The 19,099-nt window shown below is 35.7% G+C and overlaps 1 protein-coding gene across 15 annotated transcripts in view; it reads right to left on the minus strand.

Moving 5' to 3' along the window:
* Positions 1–19,099, minus strand: part of exoc7 (exocyst complex component 7) — a 58,202-nt gene that overhangs the window by 20,672 nt on the left and 18,431 nt on the right. For 7 of the 15 annotated variants that reach the window (XM_055004218.1, XM_055004217.1, XM_055004212.1 and 4 more), the window contains 7 exons: positions 18,099–18,137; positions 17,858–17,920; positions 17,661–17,781; positions 15,076–15,171; positions 14,930–14,993; positions 12,467–12,508; positions 12,258–12,391 (listed from right to left, as the gene is read on the minus strand). In XM_055004218.1, coding sequence (XP_054860193.1) covers positions 12,258–12,391; positions 12,467–12,508; positions 14,930–14,993; positions 15,076–15,171; positions 17,661–17,781; positions 17,858–17,920; positions 18,099–18,137 — 559 coding nt within the window. Of the gene's footprint in view, positions 1–8,010; positions 8,260–12,257; positions 12,392–12,466; positions 12,509–14,929; positions 14,994–15,075; positions 15,172–17,660; positions 17,782–17,857; positions 17,921–18,098; positions 18,138–19,099 lie in introns of those variants that run through there. The other 8 variants (XM_035941164.2, XM_035941162.2, XM_023294679.3 and 5 more) reach the window with 3 other exon arrangements.

Below are 19,099 nucleotides of genomic sequence, written 5' to 3' on the forward strand. Positions count from 1 at the left end.
TTTTTTTTCGACATAGTATAGTAAGGCGTTTTTTTGCGCCAAAATTCATGATGATTTTTTTTTCAAAGAAAACCTTTCTGGAGTGTTTTTTACGCCCTCCTTTACATTATTTCATCATATGGCACGTTTTTACAACATGTTTGAAAAATGGCATTTTTTTTCGACATAGTATAGTAAGGCATTTTTTTTGCGCCAAAATTCATGATGATTTTTTTTTCAAAGAAAACCTTTCTGGAGTGTTTTTCATGGCCTCCTTTACATTATTTCATCATATGGCAAGTTTTTACAACATGTTTGAAAAATGGCATTTTTTTTCGACATAGTATAGTAAGGCGTTTTTTTTGCGCCAAAATTCATGATGATTTTTTTGTCAAAGAAAACCTTTCTGGAGTATTTTTCACGCCCTCCTTTACTTTATTTCATCATATGGCATGTTTTTACAACATGTTTGAAAAATGGCATTTTTTTTCGACATAGTATAGTAAGGCGTTTTTTTTTGCGCCAAAATTCATGATGATTTTTTTTTCAAAGAAAACCTTTCTGGAGTGTTTTTCACGCCCTCCTTTACATTATTTCATCATATGGCACGTTTTTACAACATGTTTGAAAAATGGCATTTTTTTTCGACATAGTATAGTAAGGCGTTTTTTTTGCGCCAAAATTCATGATGATTTTTTTTGTCAAAGAAAACCTTTCTGGAGTGTTTTTCACGCCCTCCTTTACTTTATTTCATCATATGGCACGTTTTTACAACATGTTTGAAAAATGGCATTTTTTTTCGACATAGTATAGTAAGGCATTTTTTTTGCGCCAAAATTCATGATGATTTTTTTTTCAAAGAAAACCTTTCTGGAGTGTTTTTCACGCCCTCCTTTACATTATTTCATCATATGGCACGTTTTTACAACATGTTTAAAAAATGGCATTTTTTTTCGACATAGTATAGTAAGGCGTTTTTTTTGCGCCAAAATTCATGATGATTTTTTTTTCAAAGAAAACCTTTCTGGAGTGTTTTTCACACCCTCCTTTACATTATTTCATCATATGGCACGTTTTGACAACATGTTTGAAAAATCGCATTGTTTTTCGACATAGTATAGTAAGGCGTTTTTTTTGCGCCAAAATTCATGATTTTTTTTTCAAAGAAAACCTTTCTGGAGTGTTTTTCATGGCCTCCTTTACATTATTTCATCATATGGCACGTTTTTACAACATGTTTGAAAAATGGCATTTTTTTTCGACATAGTATAGTAAGGCGTTTTTTTTGCGCCAAAATTCATGATGATTTTTTTTTCAAAGAAAACCTTTCTGGAGTGTTTTTCATGGCCTCCTTTACATTATTTCATCATATGGCAAGTTTTTACAACATGTTTGAAAAATGGCATTTTTTTTCGACATAGTATAGTAAGGCATTTTTTTTTGCGCCAAAATTCATGATGATTTTTTTTTCAAAGAAAACCTTTCTGGAGTGTTTTTCACGCCCTCCTTTACATTATTTCATCATATGGCACGTTTTTACAACATGTTTGAAAAATGGCATTTTTTTTCGACATAGTATAGTAAGGCATTTTTTTTGCGCCAAAATTCATGATGATTTTTTTTTCAAAGAAAACCTTTCTGGAGTGTTTTTGACGCCCTCCTTTACTTTATTTCATCATATGGCACGTTTTTACAACATGTTTGAAAAATGGCATTTTTTTTCGACATAGTATAGTAAGGCGTTTTTTTTTGCGCCAAAATTCATGATGATTTTCTTTTCAAAGAAAACCTTTCTGGAGTGTTTTTCACGCCCTCCTTTACATTATTTCATCATATGGCACGTTTTTACAACATGTTTGAAAAATGGCATTTTTTTTCGACATAGTATAGTAAGGCATTTTTTTTGCGCCAAAATTCATGATGATTTTTTTTTCAAAAAAACCTTTCTGGAGTGTTTTTCACACCCTCCTTTACATTATTTCATAATATGGCACGTTTTTACAACATGTTTGAAAAATGGCATTTTTTTTCGACATAGTATAGTAAGGCGTTTTTTTTGCGCCAAAATTCATGATGATTTTTTTTTCAAAGAAAACCTTTCTGGAGTGTTTTTCACACCCTCCTTTACATTATTTCATCATATGGCACGTTTTTACAACATGTTTGAAAAATCGCATTGTTTTTCGACATAGTATAGTAAGGCGTTTTTTTTGCGCCAAAATTCATGATTTTTTTTTTCAAAGAAAACCTTTCTGGAGTGTTTTTCATGGCCTCCTTTACATTATTTCATCATATGGCACATTTTTACAACATGTTTGAAAAATCTCATTTTTTTTCGACATAGTATAGTAAGGCGTTTTTTTTTGCGCCAAAATTCATGATGATTTTCTTTTCAAAGAAAACCTTTCTGGAGTGTTTTTCACGCCCTCCTTTACTTTATTTCATCATATGGCACGTTTTTACAACATGTTTGAAAAATGGCATTTTTTTTCGACATAGTATAGTAAGGTGTTTTTTTGCGCCAAAATTCATGATGATTTTTTTTTCAAAGAAAACCTTTCTGGAGTGTTTTTTACGCCCTCCTTTACTTTATTTCATCATATGGCACGTTTTTACAACATGTTTGAAAAATGGCATTTTTTTTCGACATAGTATAGTAAGGCATTTTTTTTGCGCCAAAATTCATGATGATTTTTTTTTCAAAGAAAACCTTTCTGGAGTGTTTTTCATGGCCTCCTTTACATTATTTCATCATATGGCAAGTTTTTACAACATGTTTGAAAAATGGCATTTTTTTTCGACATAGTATAGTAAGGCGTTTTTTTTGCGCCAAAATTCATGATGATTTTTTTGTCAAAGAAAACCTTTCTGGAGTATTTTTCACGCCCTCCTTTACTTTATTTCATCATATGGCATGTTTTTACAACATGTTTGAAAAATGGCATTTTTTTTCGACATAGTATAGTAAGGCGTTTTTTTTGCGCCAAAATTCATGATGATTTTTTTTTCAAAGAAAACCTTTCTGGAGTGTTTTTCACGCCCTCCTTTACATTATTTCATCATATGGCACGTTTTTACAACATGTTTAAAAAATGGCATTTTTTTTCGACATAGTATAGTAAGGCGTTTTTTTTGCGCCAAAATTCATGATGATTTTTTTGTCAAAGAAAACCTTTCTGGAGTATTTTTCACGCCCTCCTTTACTTTATTTCATCATATGGCACGTTTTTACAACATGTTTGAAAAATGGCATTTTTTTTCGACATAGTATAGTAAGGCATTTTTTTTGCGCCAAAATTCATGATGATTTTTTTTTTCAAAGAAAACCTTTCTGGAGTGTTTTTCACGCCCTCCTTTACATTATTTCATCATATGGCACGTTTTTACAACATGTTTAAAAAATGGCATTTTTTTTCGACATAGTATAGTAAGGCGTTTTTTTTGCGCCAAAATTCATGATGATTTTTTTTTCAAAGAAAACCTTTCTGGAGTGTTTTTCACACCCTCCTTTACATTATTTCATCATATGGCACGTTTTGACAACATGTTTGAAAAATCGCATTTTTTTTCGACATAGTATAGTAAGGCGTTTTTTTTTGCGCCAAAATTCATGATTTTTTTTTCAAAGAAAACCTTTCTGGAGTGTTTTTCATGGCCTCCTTTACATTATTTCATCATATGGCACGTTTTTACAACATGTTTGAAAAATGGCATTTTTTTTCGACATAGTATAGTAAGGCGTTTTTTTTTGCGCCAAAATTCATGATGATTTTTTTTTCAAAGAAAACCTTTCTGGAGTGTTTTTCATGGCCTCCTTTACATTATTTCATCATATGGCAAGTTTTTACAACATGTTTGAAAAATGGCATTTTTTTTCGACATAGTATAGTAAGGCATTTTTTTTGCGCCAAAATTCATGATGATTTTTTTTTCAAAGAAAACCTTTCTGGAGTGTTTTTCACGCCCTCCTTTACATTATTTCATCATATGGCACGTTTTTACAACATGTTTGAAAAATGGCATTTTTTTTCGACATAGTATAGTAAGGCATTTTTTTTGCGCCAAAATTCATGATGATTTTTTTTTCAAAGAAAACCTTTCTGGAGTGTTTTTCACGCCCTCCTTTACATTATTTCATCATATGGCACGTTTTTACAACATGTTTAAAAAATGGCATTTTTTTTCGACATAGTATAGTAAGGCGTTTTTTTTTGCGCCAAAATTCATGATGATTTTTTTTTCAAAGAAAACCTTTCTGGAGTGTTTTTCACACCCTCCTTTACATTATTTCATCATATGGCACGTTTTGACAACATGTTTGAAAAATCGCATTGTTTTTCGACATAGTATAGTAAGGCGTTTTTTTTGCGCCAAAATTCATGATTTTTTTTTCAAAGAAAACCTTTCTGGAGTGTTTTTCACACCCTCCTTTACATTATTTCATCATATGGCACGTTTTTACAACATGTTTGAAAAATCGCATTGTTTTTCGACATAGTATAGTAAGGCGTTTTTTTTGCGCCAAAATTCATGATTTTTTTTTCAAAGAAAACCTTTCTGGAGTGTTTTTCATGGCCTCCTTTACATTATTTCATCATATGGCACGTTTTTACAACATGTTTGAAAAATGGCATTTTTTTTCGACATAGTATAGTAAGGCGTTTTTTTTGCGCCAAAATTCATGATGATTTTTTTGTCAAAGAAAACCTTTCTGGAGTATTTTTCACACCCTCCTTTACTTTATTTCATCATATGGCACGTTTTTACAACATGTTTGAAAAATGGCATTTTTTTTCGACATAGTATAGTAAGGCATTTTTTTTGCGCCAAAATTCATGATGATTTTTTTTTCAAAGAAAACCTTTCTGGAGTGTTTTTCATGGCCTCCTTTACATTATTTCATCATATGGCAAGTTTTTACAACATGTTTGAAAAATGGCATTTTTTTTCGACATAGTATAGTAAGGCGTTTTTTTTGCGCCAAAATTCATGATGATTTTTTTGTCAAAGAAAACCTTTCTGGAGTATTTTTCACGCCCTCCTTTACTTTATTTCATCATATGGCATGTTTTTACAACATGTTTGAAAAATGGCATTTTTTTTCGACATAGTATAGTAAGGCATTTTTTTTGCGCCAAAATTCATGATGATTTTTTTTTCAAAGAAAACCTTTCTGGAGTGTTTTTCACGCCCTCCTTTACATTATTTCATCATATGGCACGTTTTTACAACATGTTTAAAAAATGGCATTTTTTTTCGACATAGTATAGTAAGGCGTTTTTTTTGCGCCAAAATTCATGATGATTTTTTTGTCAAAGAAAACCTTTCTGGAGTATTTTTCACGCCCTCCTTTACTTTATTTCATCATATGGCACGTTTTTACAACATGTTTGAAAAATGGCATTTTTTTTCGACATAGTATAGTAAGGCATTTTTTTTGCGCCAAAATTCATGATGATTTTTTTTTCAAAGAAAACCTTTCTGGAGTGTTTTTCACGCCCTCCTTTACATTATTTCATCATATGGCACGTTTTTACAACATGTTTAAAAAATGGCATTTTTTTTCGACATAGTATAGTAAGGCGTTTTTTTTGCGCCAAAATTCATGATGATTTTTTTTTCAAAGAAAACCTTTCTGGAGTGTTTTTCACACCCTCCTTTACATTATTTCATCATATGGCACGTTTTGACAACATGTTTGAAAAATCGCATTGTTTTTCGACATAGTATAGTAAGGCGTTTTTTTTTGCGCCAAAATTCATGATTTTTTTTTCAAAGAAAACCTTTCTGGAGTGTTTTTCATGGCCTCCTTTACATTATTTCATCATATGGCACGTTTTTACAACATGTTTGAAAAATGGCATTTTTTTTCGACATAGTATAGTAAGGCGTTTTTTTTTGCGCCAAAATTCATGATGATTTTTTTTTCAAAGAAAACCTTTCTGGAGTGTTTTTCATGGCCTCCTTTACATTATTTCATCATATGGCAAGTTTTTACAACATGTTTGAAAAATGGCATTTTTTTTCGACATAGTATAGTAAGGCATTTTTTTTGCGCCAAAATTCATGATGATTTTTTTTTCAAAGAAAACCTTTCTGGAGTGTTTTTCACGCCCTCCTTTACATTATTTCATCATATGGCACGTTTTTACAACATGTTTGAAAAATGGCATTTTTTTTCGACATAGTATAGTAAGGCATTTTTTTTGCGCCAAAATTCATGATGATTTTTTTTTCAAAGAAAACCTTTCTGGAGTGTTTTTCACGCCCTCCTTTACATTATTTCATCATATGGCACGTTTTTACAACATGTTTAAAAAATGGCATTTTTTTTCGACATAGTATAGTAAGGCGTTTTTTTTGCGCCAAAATTCATGATGATTTTTTTTTCAAAGAAAACCTTTCTGGAGTGTTTTTCACACCCTCCTTTACATTATTTCATCATATGGCACGTTTTGACAACATGTTTGAAAAATCGCATTGTTTTTCGACATAGTATAGTAAGGCGTTTTTTTTGCGCCAAAATTCATGATTTTTTTTCAAAGAAAACCTTTCTGGAGTGTTTTTCATGGCCTCCTTTACATTATTTCATCATATGGCACGTTTTTACAACATGTTTGAAAAATCTCATTTTTTTTCGACATAGTATAGTAAGGCGTTTTTTTTGCGCCAAAATTCATGATGATTTTTTTGTCAAAGAAAACCTTTCTGGAGTATTTTTCACGCCCTCCTTTACTTTATTTCATCATATGGCACGTTTTTACAACATGTTTGAAAAATGGCATTTTTTTTCGACATAGTATAGTAAGGCATTTTTTTTGCGCCAAAATTCATGATGATTTTTTTTTTCAAAGAAAACCTTTCTGGAGTGTTTTTCACGCCCTCCTTTACATTATTTCATCATATGGCACGTTTTTACAACATGTTTGAAAAATGGCATTTTTTTTCGACATAGTATAGTAAGGCATTTTTTTTGCGCCAAAATTCATGATGATTTTTTTTTCAAAGAAAACCTTTCTGGAGTGTTTTTCATGGCCTCCTTTACATTATTTCATCATATGGCAAGTTTTTACAACATGTTTGAAAAATGGCATTTTTTTTCGACATAGTATAGTAAGGCGTTTTTTTTGCGCCAAAATTCATGATTTTTTTGTCAAAGAAAACCTTTCTGGAGTATTTTTCACGCCCTCCTTTACTTTATTTCATAATATGGCACGTTTTTACAACATGTTTGAAAAATGGCATTTTTTTTCGACATAGTATAGTAAGGCGTTTTTTTTGCGCCAAAATTCATGATGATTTTTTTTCAAAGAAAACCTTTCTGGAGTGTTTTTCACGCCCTCCTTTACATTATTTCATCATATGGCACGTTTTTACAACATGTTTGAAAAATGGCATTTTTTTTCGACATAGTATAGTAAGGCGTTTTTTTTGCGCCAAAATTCATGATGATTTTTTTTCAAAGAAAACCTTACCATAGTGTTTTTCAACATGTGAAAACATGCCATATGATGAAATAATGTAAAGGAGGCCGTGAAAAACACTCCAGAAAGGTTTTCTTTGAAAAAAAATCATCATGAATTTTTGCGCATAAAAAACGCCATAGTATACTGTCCTAAAATGTCATTTTTCAACATGTAAAAACGTGCCATATGATGAAATAATGTAAAGCAGGCTGCGAAAAACACTCCAGAAAGTTTTTCTTTGGAAAAAAAATCATCATGAATTTTGGCGCAAAAAAACGCCATAGTATACTATGTCGGAACAAACATGCAATTTTTCAACATGTTGTAAAAACGTGCCATATGATGAAATAATGTAAAGGAGGCCGTGAAAAACACTATGGTAAGGTTTTCTTTGAAAAAAAAATCATGAATTTTGGCGCAAAAAACACCACCATAGTAAATGTGGCATTTTTTTCCACCTTTATCTATCGGCTGTTTCATGAAAAGATTCAACTGATCGGATGGAAAGTGACAGAAACACCTGATGTCTCGTCAGCTAACGTCATAAAAGAAACAAACCAGCAGCGTCGTTCACTCAGATTCCCTTTTATTCAAAGCTGCAGCAGCTAAATTACATAAATACATCAAGATCTTTGTACAAAACATCCGTCAGACATGTCGAGGAGTGACGCTGGATGGAGAAGCTTCTGTTTGGTTTGATGAAGGTGCAGCTCAGGCAGACGTGTCGAACAGCTTCTCGATCATCTCCTCCACCTCCTCCGGCCGGTACTTGTGGTATTTCTCAGGGTTCTTGGTGAAGGAAATGTTGGCACATCTAGGAAAGGAAAACACAATGTCTAGCATTAATGACACGTCAGGTCACTTTTTAAGTCTTCAGTCTTCATGAATTTATGATTTGAAAGTAGTTTTATTTATTAAAATACCTGCAGCTGGATGTGCAGTTTAAGAAAAAAATCCTTTATCTTGTGTAATTTCAGGTAGAAGTGTAACTTATTTGTTGTTCGGGATCCATAACTAAATTGTTTTGGCTGAATTTTGAGAATTTTATGTCTTCAGACCTGGACTTTTTGTATTTTCACCTTGAACACACGTCCTATCATCTTAAGGGTTCAGTGTCTCTAGAAATATTTGTTTCAAGTGATTTCTGGCAGATCAAATTGAGTGAATTTCATGTTTTCAGAGCTTCACCCTAAAAAAAAGTCTTAAGTTGGACATTTTAAAGCAGGGTTCCCCAATTAGTTTTCCCCAGGGGCCAAATAATTTCAAATGTGCCAAGCCAAGGGCCAAAACATACACTTTGTTTTTTGTGCAAGTTGACGTTATTGCTATTATTTGTAGTAGTAGTAGCAGCAGTAGTAATAAATTAGACATCTAACTCTCAAACCTAGAGGCTCGCACAAAAAAAGAAATTGTACTGTAAACAAATTAAGTCCAAAACCAACCATTTATTTACCTAAATGCCCATTTATAACACTCACATTCCCACCAACACACTGAAATATATTAATTTTAAAGATCTCAAACCAAATGCATTTACATCTATACGGTCCATGCTCATACAAAGCTTAAACAACGGCACTAACATGACAGCAGAGCATCCTGAGGCAGAGGTTACTGTCAGATTTTCAACAGATTTTCAAGGTCTGACATATCATTGAATGGTATTGTACTGTAATTATATTGTTTAACAGTGTACATCTGCAAAACATCCAAACAGCTTTCCACACACATCACATTACTACAATATATTCATCTCATGAAGTACCAAGTTAGATTAGATGACACCAGAACCAGCAAACAGAACAACAAAGGCAACTATTTCATCATTTACACACAAACAGATTTTAAGATGTTTCTGGTACTTTCAAAATGTGGCTAAATGCAACAATAACACATTAGTTACATTTGTATAAATGTACATATCAGATCATATCAGCATATAAATACCAAATAATATTAGCTTTTTGGGGGGGCAAAAATTCCATTAAAATATTTAAAGCATGAAAAGATGCAACAAAAAATGTAATCATAAGTGTTATTGTTGCATTATGGACAAAAATAAATGCTCACTCACCAATCAGTGAGAGAAGTGACAGCACTGGGAGGAGGCAATGCTTCTGATATCAGGCTTGTACTCTGTTGTGACAATCCTGAGGCACTGGTCAAGATGAGCATTGGACAGTCTGTTTCTGTCCTGGTTTTTGATTGAGTTCATTGAGGAGTATGATGACTCACATATGTATGTGGAGGGGAACATTGTGAGTAGGAGCATTGCAATAGCTCGGGTGTTTTTGAATCGAGCTTGGGGAACCATATTGATCCAAAAGTCATTCACCCCAACATCCCTGTGTTGTGCTTTGAGCACATCAGATGTTCCCATCTCCAAGACCTCCATCTGAAGAGCTGCCTCATCAATGGAAGGCCACAACTTTTTGGCCTCTGCAGTCCACTGACCATCAGCTGAGACAGAGAATGGTTGTCTCAGGAAGAGGAGGATGTCACTTGAGAGTTTCGGGGTGCATTCAAAACGCTCATAAAAGTTTTTTGCCAGGCTACTCACAAAATCCTACATCACTTGATCCTCACCCATGTTGTTCTTCTCGCAGTGCTCCCTCAGACGTGGAAAGTGCAACTTTCTCCCCTGAATGTCTTTCTCCAGAAGTTTTACCTTTGACCGAAAAGCTTCAACTGCCTCGTACATGTCCGCAACGTGTGGTTCTTGCCTTGTAGTTGCAGACTAAGGCAATTTAGATGAGACATGATGTCACACAGGAAAAAAACATATCCCATCATGTCATTGTCAATTAAAAACATTTTAAATTCCTGGGCTTTTTGGCTTTGCAGGGTAGATAAGAAGGACGCCAGTTCATCACGCAGGTCGCACACCCTCTCCAACACACGGCCTTTGCTCAGCCAGTGGACATCGCTATGCAGCAAGAGATCCTTGTGTTCCGCTGACATTTCATCCAGCATCGCTCTGAAAAGGCCATGTTGCAAACTGGAACTTTCACAAACGAAATTAACAAGTCTTGTAACAGTATCCATCGTCTCTTTCATCTTCCCACACAGTTTAGCGCACAGCACTGATTTGTGAATGATACAGTGAAATGCCAGGAGTGCCGGTTTAACGGCGGAAAGCCTGCCTACCAAGCCCTTGTGTTGTCCCACCATCGACGGAGCCCCGTCGGTGACAATGGAGACGATTTTGCCAACATCCAAGCCATTCTTCACAAAGAATTGAGTCAGTTCAGTAAAGATGATTTCCCCGGTTGTGCGCCCAGTCAGAGGAAGAAGACACAGCAACTCTTCCCGAAACGTCTTTCCATCAAAAAATCTTGCAAAAACAGAAAGCTGTTCCATATCAGTGCGGTCACAGGACGAGTCTATGGCTAGTGAAATAGCTTCAGCTTTCTTCGAATCGGTGAGTAGGTGGGAAAAACAGTCCGCGGCTAAAACTTCCACTCTTTGTGTAGCCGTATTAGCTGACAATGGCACCTGCTTTAGTAGTTCTACAACAGTCTTCTTTTGTTTTTCATCATGACGTAAAACTTCGCTAACCATAGCAACTGCACAGGATTTCATTAACTCACCATCAGCAAATGGCTTCTTAGCTTTAGCCAGGTTCCAGGATACCTGCAATGATGCAGCTGTGGCGCTCTCTTGTGCCGATGTTGATTTAGAGATCGTCGATACGGAGCGCTTGTATGATGTTATCATATTTGCTATCTTTTGCTTGCGCTGATCGGATTCTGGAGGATAGTTGGCATTGAAACTGGCAGCATGCATAGTGTTGAAGTGCCGCTTCAGATTATCTGTTTTGCAGACAGCCACAGTTTGCGTGCAAATCAAGCATGTCGGCTTAGCTTTAGCATGATCTGGTAAAATAAAACAAAAACGATCAGTCTACTCAGATTTAAACTGACGGTTTTCAAAGTCCACTTTACGCTTCTTCGTGTTAGCCATGCTCTTGAGTTTGGACAGATGTGCCTGGTACCGCCACTATTAGCGTTCAAGGTAGACGGATTCACTGCAGGACTGAAAAGAGCGTGCAGGAGATCTTACGTTCACGCGCGTTCGACGGCGTGAGGTCGGAGATCAGGGGTACGGTGTGGGATGAGATCAAAATGAAAAAGCGCAGCGCATTTATTTTCCACATTAGGACAGGTGTGTTAGTGCGGTTGGGTTGGTACGGGCCAGACATTTGTATACTGCGGGCCGCCAATTGGGGTTCGCTGTTTTAAAAGTTCAGCGTCAAAACTGAATCCTTGTCTTGCAAAACCCTCCAAATATGAAATGATGATGTTCGAGCCTCAAAAGTTGCTGAAATGTTGACCAAAGACGATATTTTCAGTAGGAAACAAGGATACATCTATATATATACACTTACATGAACTTTTGTTTGAAAATTTGACACTTTTTTACATTTTCAAAGGCTCATAATTACAAATTTGTCCTCTGCTGAAGACATTTACTCATTTAAATCTTGTGGAAACTGTTCTGTTTGTGTGCTCACCAAATTTCACGCTTTTATTTCTGGAGATGTTGAAGAGTTAAAATGCCTTCTCAGATTTTTGGAAGGCAAAAGTACAAAAATTCACACATCTGAAAACATGAAATTCTCCAAATTCAGCCAAAATGCTTTCACATAACTCAGCTTTGGCTCCCAAATAACAAATAAGTAAAATCTGAACAACATCTAAGAGATACTTCCTGAATTCTGTCGACTAAAATACTACAAATACTGCAGTTTTTTACCCTTTAATGTATCAGACGTCTGTTGTTTGTCTACATGTGAACCTTCAGGCATCTCACCTGTGCAGAAAAGCTCTGTAGGCGTCAGAAACGATCTTCTTCTGAGCCTGTCGGATGAAATCTCGCTGCTCCTTGTCTGGAATCGCCCAACCTTTCTGGATCTTACAGAGCTCCTCTAGACCGTCGTTAAAACCCTGAAGGAGACAAACAGCAGGTCAGAACTCTTCACATTCAGGCTTCAGCTGTTTTAATATTTAATCTGGACTCACCTTGAATTTGTCTTTAATCACTTGTCGTTCTTTATCTTTCAGCTGCAGAGAAACAAAACAAAAAGATTCTTCAGTCTTAAAATGAAACTATACTACTATCTATGGAGGAGAAAAGGTTGGTGAACACATTTAATTAGTCTTCATCTACAGTGAAAACAAACAGATTGTGTTTAAGCTACATGTTTTACACTGTTTACATTCAAGAAAAACTTAAACATCATGAAGTCCAGTCACTTAATAATTAACTTGAAGGAGAAATAACCCCATTTTGAAAAGAAAAACTGTAAAAATAGATGCTTTATTGAAGTTAAACTAATGGCAGAGCATCTGTATTGGACTTTAGTGGTAATAAATAACATGTACATCAGGCTACAGAGCAGCGCCCCCTACTGGACACGATGAGAAGGGACCTTCAGTTTGGGGAAACTTTCTGCTGATACAGAAAGAGATGATGTGACAGTTTTTTAAAAAATTATTATTATTCATTTTAAAAGACAGAAGTCTAACAGTATCCAGATGTTGTTGTGGTTCAGTCCGTGCAGCTGTGGATTTTTCCAGATGCTACTATTTGAGCCTCCACTTCTTCGAAGGGCAATCTTAATCTGGTGAATGATTTATTGTTTTAGAGGAATCAAACAGGTGCTACGCTACTAAAAAGCTAAACGTCTCCTGTCCATACAGAAGAATGTGGCAGTCCTCAATGTTGTTACTGCGTCTCCAGTGAATCACTTGTTCATCTTTAACTACAGGTGGTGATCCTTCTTGTTCGTCTTCAACTGCAGCTGGTGATCCTTCTTGTTTGTCTTCAGCTGCAGCTGGTGATCCTTCTTGTTCATCTTAATTACAGCTGGTGATCCTTCTTGTTCATCTTTAACTACAGTTGGTGATCCTTCTTGTTCGTCTTTGACTACAGTTGGTGATCCTTCTTGTTCATCTTAATTACAGCTGGTGATCCTTCTTGTTCATCTTTAACTACAGTTGGTGATCCTTCTTGTTCGTCTTTGACTACAGTTGGTGATCCTTCTTGTTCATCTTAATTACAGCTGGTGATCCTTCTTGTTCGTATTTAACTACAGCTGGTGATCCTTCTTGTTTGTCTTTAACTACAGCTGGTGATCCTTTTTGTTCATCTTAATTACAGCTGGTGATCCTTCTTGTTTGTCTTTAACTACAGCTGGTGATCCTTCTTGTTCATCTTAATTACAGCTGGTGATCCTTCTTGTTCATATTTAACTACAGCTGGTGATCCTTCTTGTTCATTTTTAACTACAGCTGGTGATCATTCTTGTTCGTCTTTAACTACAGTTTGTGGTCTTTCTTGTTCGTTTATAACTACAGCTGGTGATCATTCTTGTTCATCTAAATTACAGCTGGTGATCCTTCTTGTTCATTTTTAACTACAGCTGGCGATCCTTCTTGTTATCTGTGAAGATTCTAAGTCATCCAGGTCATGATAATCGTAGGAGCTTCAGTAAAAAACAACTGCACTTCTGTTGTAGGATCTTGAAGACATTTCACCTCTCATCCAAGAGGCTTCTTCAAGGTCCTTCTTGTTCCCTCTTTATCTACAGCTGGTTCTAGCTGGTTCCAGCTCAAGGTTCTAACAGTGACGGCATGCAGCAGTAATGTAGCTGCAGTGATTTAAGTGGATAAGCTTTATGTTGAAGCTCCTAAATAAACAAACACATCAGTCATAGAAACAGCAGCCAGAGTCAAAACAATAATTATATAAATCCAGGACATCTCGACATCTTAGATCTAAACAATAATATCAACATCATTTGCAATATTTCCTATTTTCACATCTCAAATGACCTCAGAATAATTACCAGTGTTACATTTAATGTTCTCTTCTTGTCATATTTTAGCTATTTATTTATTCCAGTATCGTACTGTACTTTTATCTTTTGCTTTTCTACCTTTTAGGCTGAATTTCTGATGTCATTTTGTTCTTTCTGAGCAACATCTGGCACAAGGACTGAAGAAAGTTTTATCTTAAATTAGCCATAAATGCATCAAGTGTCCCATCGTCTCACCTGTGAAATCCAATACAACTAATAGAAACTTCTGCCATAAATTCTGCTTTCACAATTTCAGAAATACTTCATGTTTAGTGAGTTTTGGGATAAGTCATCTCAGGACTCTTAAAATTATATTAAAGAGAGAAAATCAATGATTCTGTTTGAGCAGCAGCAGTTTTCTAAAAGTCATGGTGGGTGGTGTAGGTGTCCTGGACTAGATCATGTTTAATATTATTCCTCCTTCTTTTATGTTAATGTGGAAGAAATATTAGGATTAAAGTTAAATATAATACAGTACAGGACACCAACACTCTATAAGATGTTAGTAATAAATGAAAAGTAGAGTTAAAGTCAGTAGATTCCTCTGATAAAATGTTTTGTTTGGTTTCTGTAGAGAAGCGTGTTGAATTCAACACGTCTGCACCACATAACCTGTCCTGACCTTAGTTCCAGGTTGGAACACCGGCATGTTCCTGTCCGTCAGATGTTCAGTGACCTTCAGCCAGCTGCAGATAAAAACAGTCGGTTAATATTTTCATGTGAGAGCGAACAGGAAGTTCAAGACGTGTTGCAGTTCAGCTTGTTCACCTTCGTTGATACGTGTCGATCTGCTGCTCGATCAGCTCTCTGTACGACGTCTCGGCTCGTTTCTGGGTCACCGTCACCAACTGGATCAGCTCCGACCTGAACGGATGAGGAGACATTTATGTGTTATACTGACTGGACAATTTAGTAGGAACAACTGGAGACTCTAATACCGTCACACAAGGCGGCGACGGAGCCTTTTAGCTGTCTATTTATGTTCAATTTAAGGCCAGAAAATACCTTTAAAGTCTCAATTTTAATCAAGAAAGGTGTTAAATGTTTGATTTTTGAAGCGTGAATTTCAGTACACATCCTGACTCATGTTTATTAACGTGACTTCTCATTTATTCATTATTATGGGGCTCTATATCAATACCGTTACAGATACCAGCACCTCTACTGTGACATCCGTGTTCATCAGGTTTACAATGTTCTGTTTTTGGTGACTATTGTGGAAGAGAGAGGATGAGGAGACAGACCCAGAGAGATGCACTGGAGTCACAGATGACTTAGATTGAGAGTAACGTTTACTGATATCAGGAGAAGTGACACCGACAGAGCAGCAGTACATGCAAGCAATGCCAGCATCAGTTCTGAGGATTCTCTTTGGGTTTATATTGTAGTTGATATGGAGACAACTAGTCTGCTTAGTCACATCAGAAAAGACAATATCTGACCTTAACCAGAGCAGAGTCCTGACATATCTTCCTCCTGCCTGTCAGAAGGTCACATTAGTGCGAGAAAAGTGTGAACCTGAAGATGGGCTCAGACCCTTTAAGACCTACCACTGTGCAAGTCCGCCAGGACACATTCTTAACTTTTCACATACTGTAGCACAACGTTTTGGAGTATTTTTTTCCTTTACATTTGCTTTACATCAATATATCCCTTATATCCCAAGTTTTAATAATATGTATTGACCTATGTCTTAACTACTACAATAAATTGCTTAGAAGTGCAACAAACCTAAAAAAAATTAAAAATCGTTTTTGTTTTTTTCACATATATTTCAAAATACAGAAATTGCATAGCTGTATCCGTCAAATTTGTAAATGTAAAACAGCTGCCCAACATCCCGAGGTCTCATTTATAAAGATTTTTGTTATGTGTGCTTAATAGTGTATTTTTAAAAACCCATCACTGCAACGAAAAGTTAGTGTAACTCGCCAGATTTTATATGCAAAAAGAATGATCAATCCATCTTATCTGGTTTGAAATCTACCATCAATCAAAAATGAATGTGCAGTCATAACGCGACGCTGGGCTCTGTAGGGTTAAAGGGGAACAGGGACCAAAAGTGGTAACCTGCTCTAACCTGTAGGATAATTTGGGGTGACGTCAGCTAACATTTGCAAGGAAATACCTTAGAAAGGTAAACTTTTCCCTTCACAGTGACATTATCGCAAATATGCCAATTAAATTAATATTTATTTCCATCTAAAAGACATACCCAAGTCAGATATGGATTCTGTCCAGGTGTATATAAACAATGCACATCTTTACTGTTATTTTTTTCTTCTAATTTAAGACTCACTGATGCCATGGTTGCATATTTTCTGGTTCTAAAGGTATTTAATTATGGTTAAATGCTCAAGATGGTTATAAATTAGGCTTGGGTTTTTAGGGTTTTAGTTGTGAGTTTGGATGGTTTGGCTGCAGCTCGAGATCAGTCTGGGTGTTTTACTGCCTGTGGTTTGATCCAACCTCTGACTTTTCACATGAAATCTAGAGTCACAGTCATGACGAAAACCAGTAATAAAACTGGAGTCACTGAAAGTCCTGATACCTGAAATTTAGTTAATGCTGAATTTTTAGCACCTTTCAGAGGAAATGCAGTTCAAAATGCTTCAAAGTGGCTGACGAACAAGGAACGCAGTCATTTTGGACAGAGTTTTTGTCATTCCAGACAAAGTAATTTGGGATAATTTAACTCATTTTGGACAAGTTTTAAGTAGTTTTAAAATGGTTTCAGTCATTTTGGACAAGTTTTTGAGTCATTTTTAACCAGTTTAGATCATTTTGAGCCACCCTTGAGTCAGTTTGGATAGATTTTTAATTCAATTTCGACAGTTTTTAGTGCATGAATACTCGTGTTTACTCTTGCAGCCAACAGCAGTTGAGTTTTGCTTGTGGCTCAGACATTTTATTTTTATTATTATTATTTTTTTTAGTTTTTATTTATTAGAACATTTTAGAGTTTTTTTGTCAATTTGGACAATTTTCAAGAGGTTCTGCTTCAACTTCAGAATCAGAATTTAGTCTTTCTAGTGTTTTCTGAGAATACAACAAACTAAAACTTCAAATATTTTAATATACAGTAACATTTCTCTGAAGGTTTCAATACAACCGGCTGGCAAAAGCTTTATAAAGGTTGAATTAGAATAAAGTGATAATCTTTTTGTAGATAGTGTTCTTGAAAATGTAATCTTCTGTGTTTTTAATATATTCTTATTCTGCCCTGAAAACACTGAACTTTCCCCACTGTGGGATCAATAAAGTTTATCTCAACTTATCAATAAAGTCAAACTAAATGAAATTCTGTCTGATTATGTTGCTGAAACAGATATTTTACTGAAGACGTGACTCACTTCTCCAGCGACTTGAGGATGTAGTTGTAGTTGTTGTGCAGGAAAATGGCGCTCAGAGCCGAATCCTCGTAAACTTTGGATTTACTGAGCAGGTTCAGCTGCAGGTTCCCCAAAACTTTACCTGAAAAACACCAAAAATCAGCTTACAAAACTCAACTTCTTCCAGTAACAGAGTGTTGCTCTGGTGCTGAACTCACAGATGTAGGCACTGAGGAGGCGTTTGTTGAAGTCGGAGGTGTAGCTGCTCGCTGAACTCGTCTCTGAAAAATAAAAAATGCTTTAGTGACGGCACTTTCATTAGGATTTTACTGCTAAATAAACACATCAAACTGTCTCCTGTCAGTGAATAAACTACAGTTACAGTTAAGAATCGACATAAAAACACCACAAACACTGAGACCTGGACGGATCAGGGGCCTAAACAGTCTGGAGTCTTACCTCGGGGGTCTAAAGGAATATTGTAAGTGTCCCCCAGAACTAAAAGGTTCGAGGCAAAGAGAGAAGAGAGAAAAAAGAGGCACAAGTGCAAAAAGGTTAGAAGAGATTTGTTAGTGCAGATAAAGCAAACAGTCATCGGCCAGGCAGGTTTGGAGAGAGGAGGGAGGCGAAGCAGGAGGAAGCATGAAATATACTGGTTTATAGATGAGTTATAGAGCTAAATCTGAACACTGAGGACGGAGGAAAGAAACATGAAGCTGCATGAGGGGAAAGGAAGGAAAGACTGAAGGTGGAAACATGAGTGAAGGAGAAACCTGCAGATTATTCACTGTGTTTCTAAAACATCTGAAATCAGCATGAATTCATGATGTGCAAATATTCAAGCTTTTAGACAGTCATGCGTTTTCATTTTTGAGCTCTGGTTTCTGATAGCTGACTATTTTAGATCCATTTCCTGAGCATCAAAATATCAAAATTAATCTCTGAGGGACTTTATCTCAGGTAATAAAAGCAACTCCTCTTCAGCTCTGACTGCTGCTCTGGTTTAAATGCCTGAACTCTGACAAAGATTATTATAAAAGATTCTCAGTAACATTAATCTGTGGCAGCCGGGTAGAGACTCCTCAAGAGAAATGACTTTTCAAGCTTCACATCATTAACTGGAGCTCATTAATCTCATAGATGTAAATCAGAAACTGCAAAATTCAGCTGTTGAAGTCAGAAAGTTCCAGTTGTAATTTCAGCATTATAATATCAGTCAATAATCAATACACTAGATCTCCTGCTGCTTCTCAGTTTCAGAAGTAAATCAAAGAACTTTAGAATTAAGGAACTTTGGAGGGACAACCTAGTTGCTAATGATTAGCTTACAGATGCTAGTCGCTAAAAATGATTAGTTCCTAGCTGCAGGATGGTAGTGACTTACACAGGGATGCTAAGGATTAGCCTAGAGATGTTAATCACTAGCTTTGTGATGGTAGTCGCTAGTACAAGGACGCTAA

The sequence above is a fragment of the Amphiprion ocellaris genome, chromosome 18 (genome assembly GCF_022539595.1).
Source record: "Amphiprion ocellaris isolate individual 3 ecotype Okinawa chromosome 18, ASM2253959v1, whole genome shotgun sequence".
NCBI classification, from domain to species: domain Eukaryota; kingdom Metazoa; phylum Chordata; class Actinopteri; family Pomacentridae; genus Amphiprion; species Amphiprion ocellaris.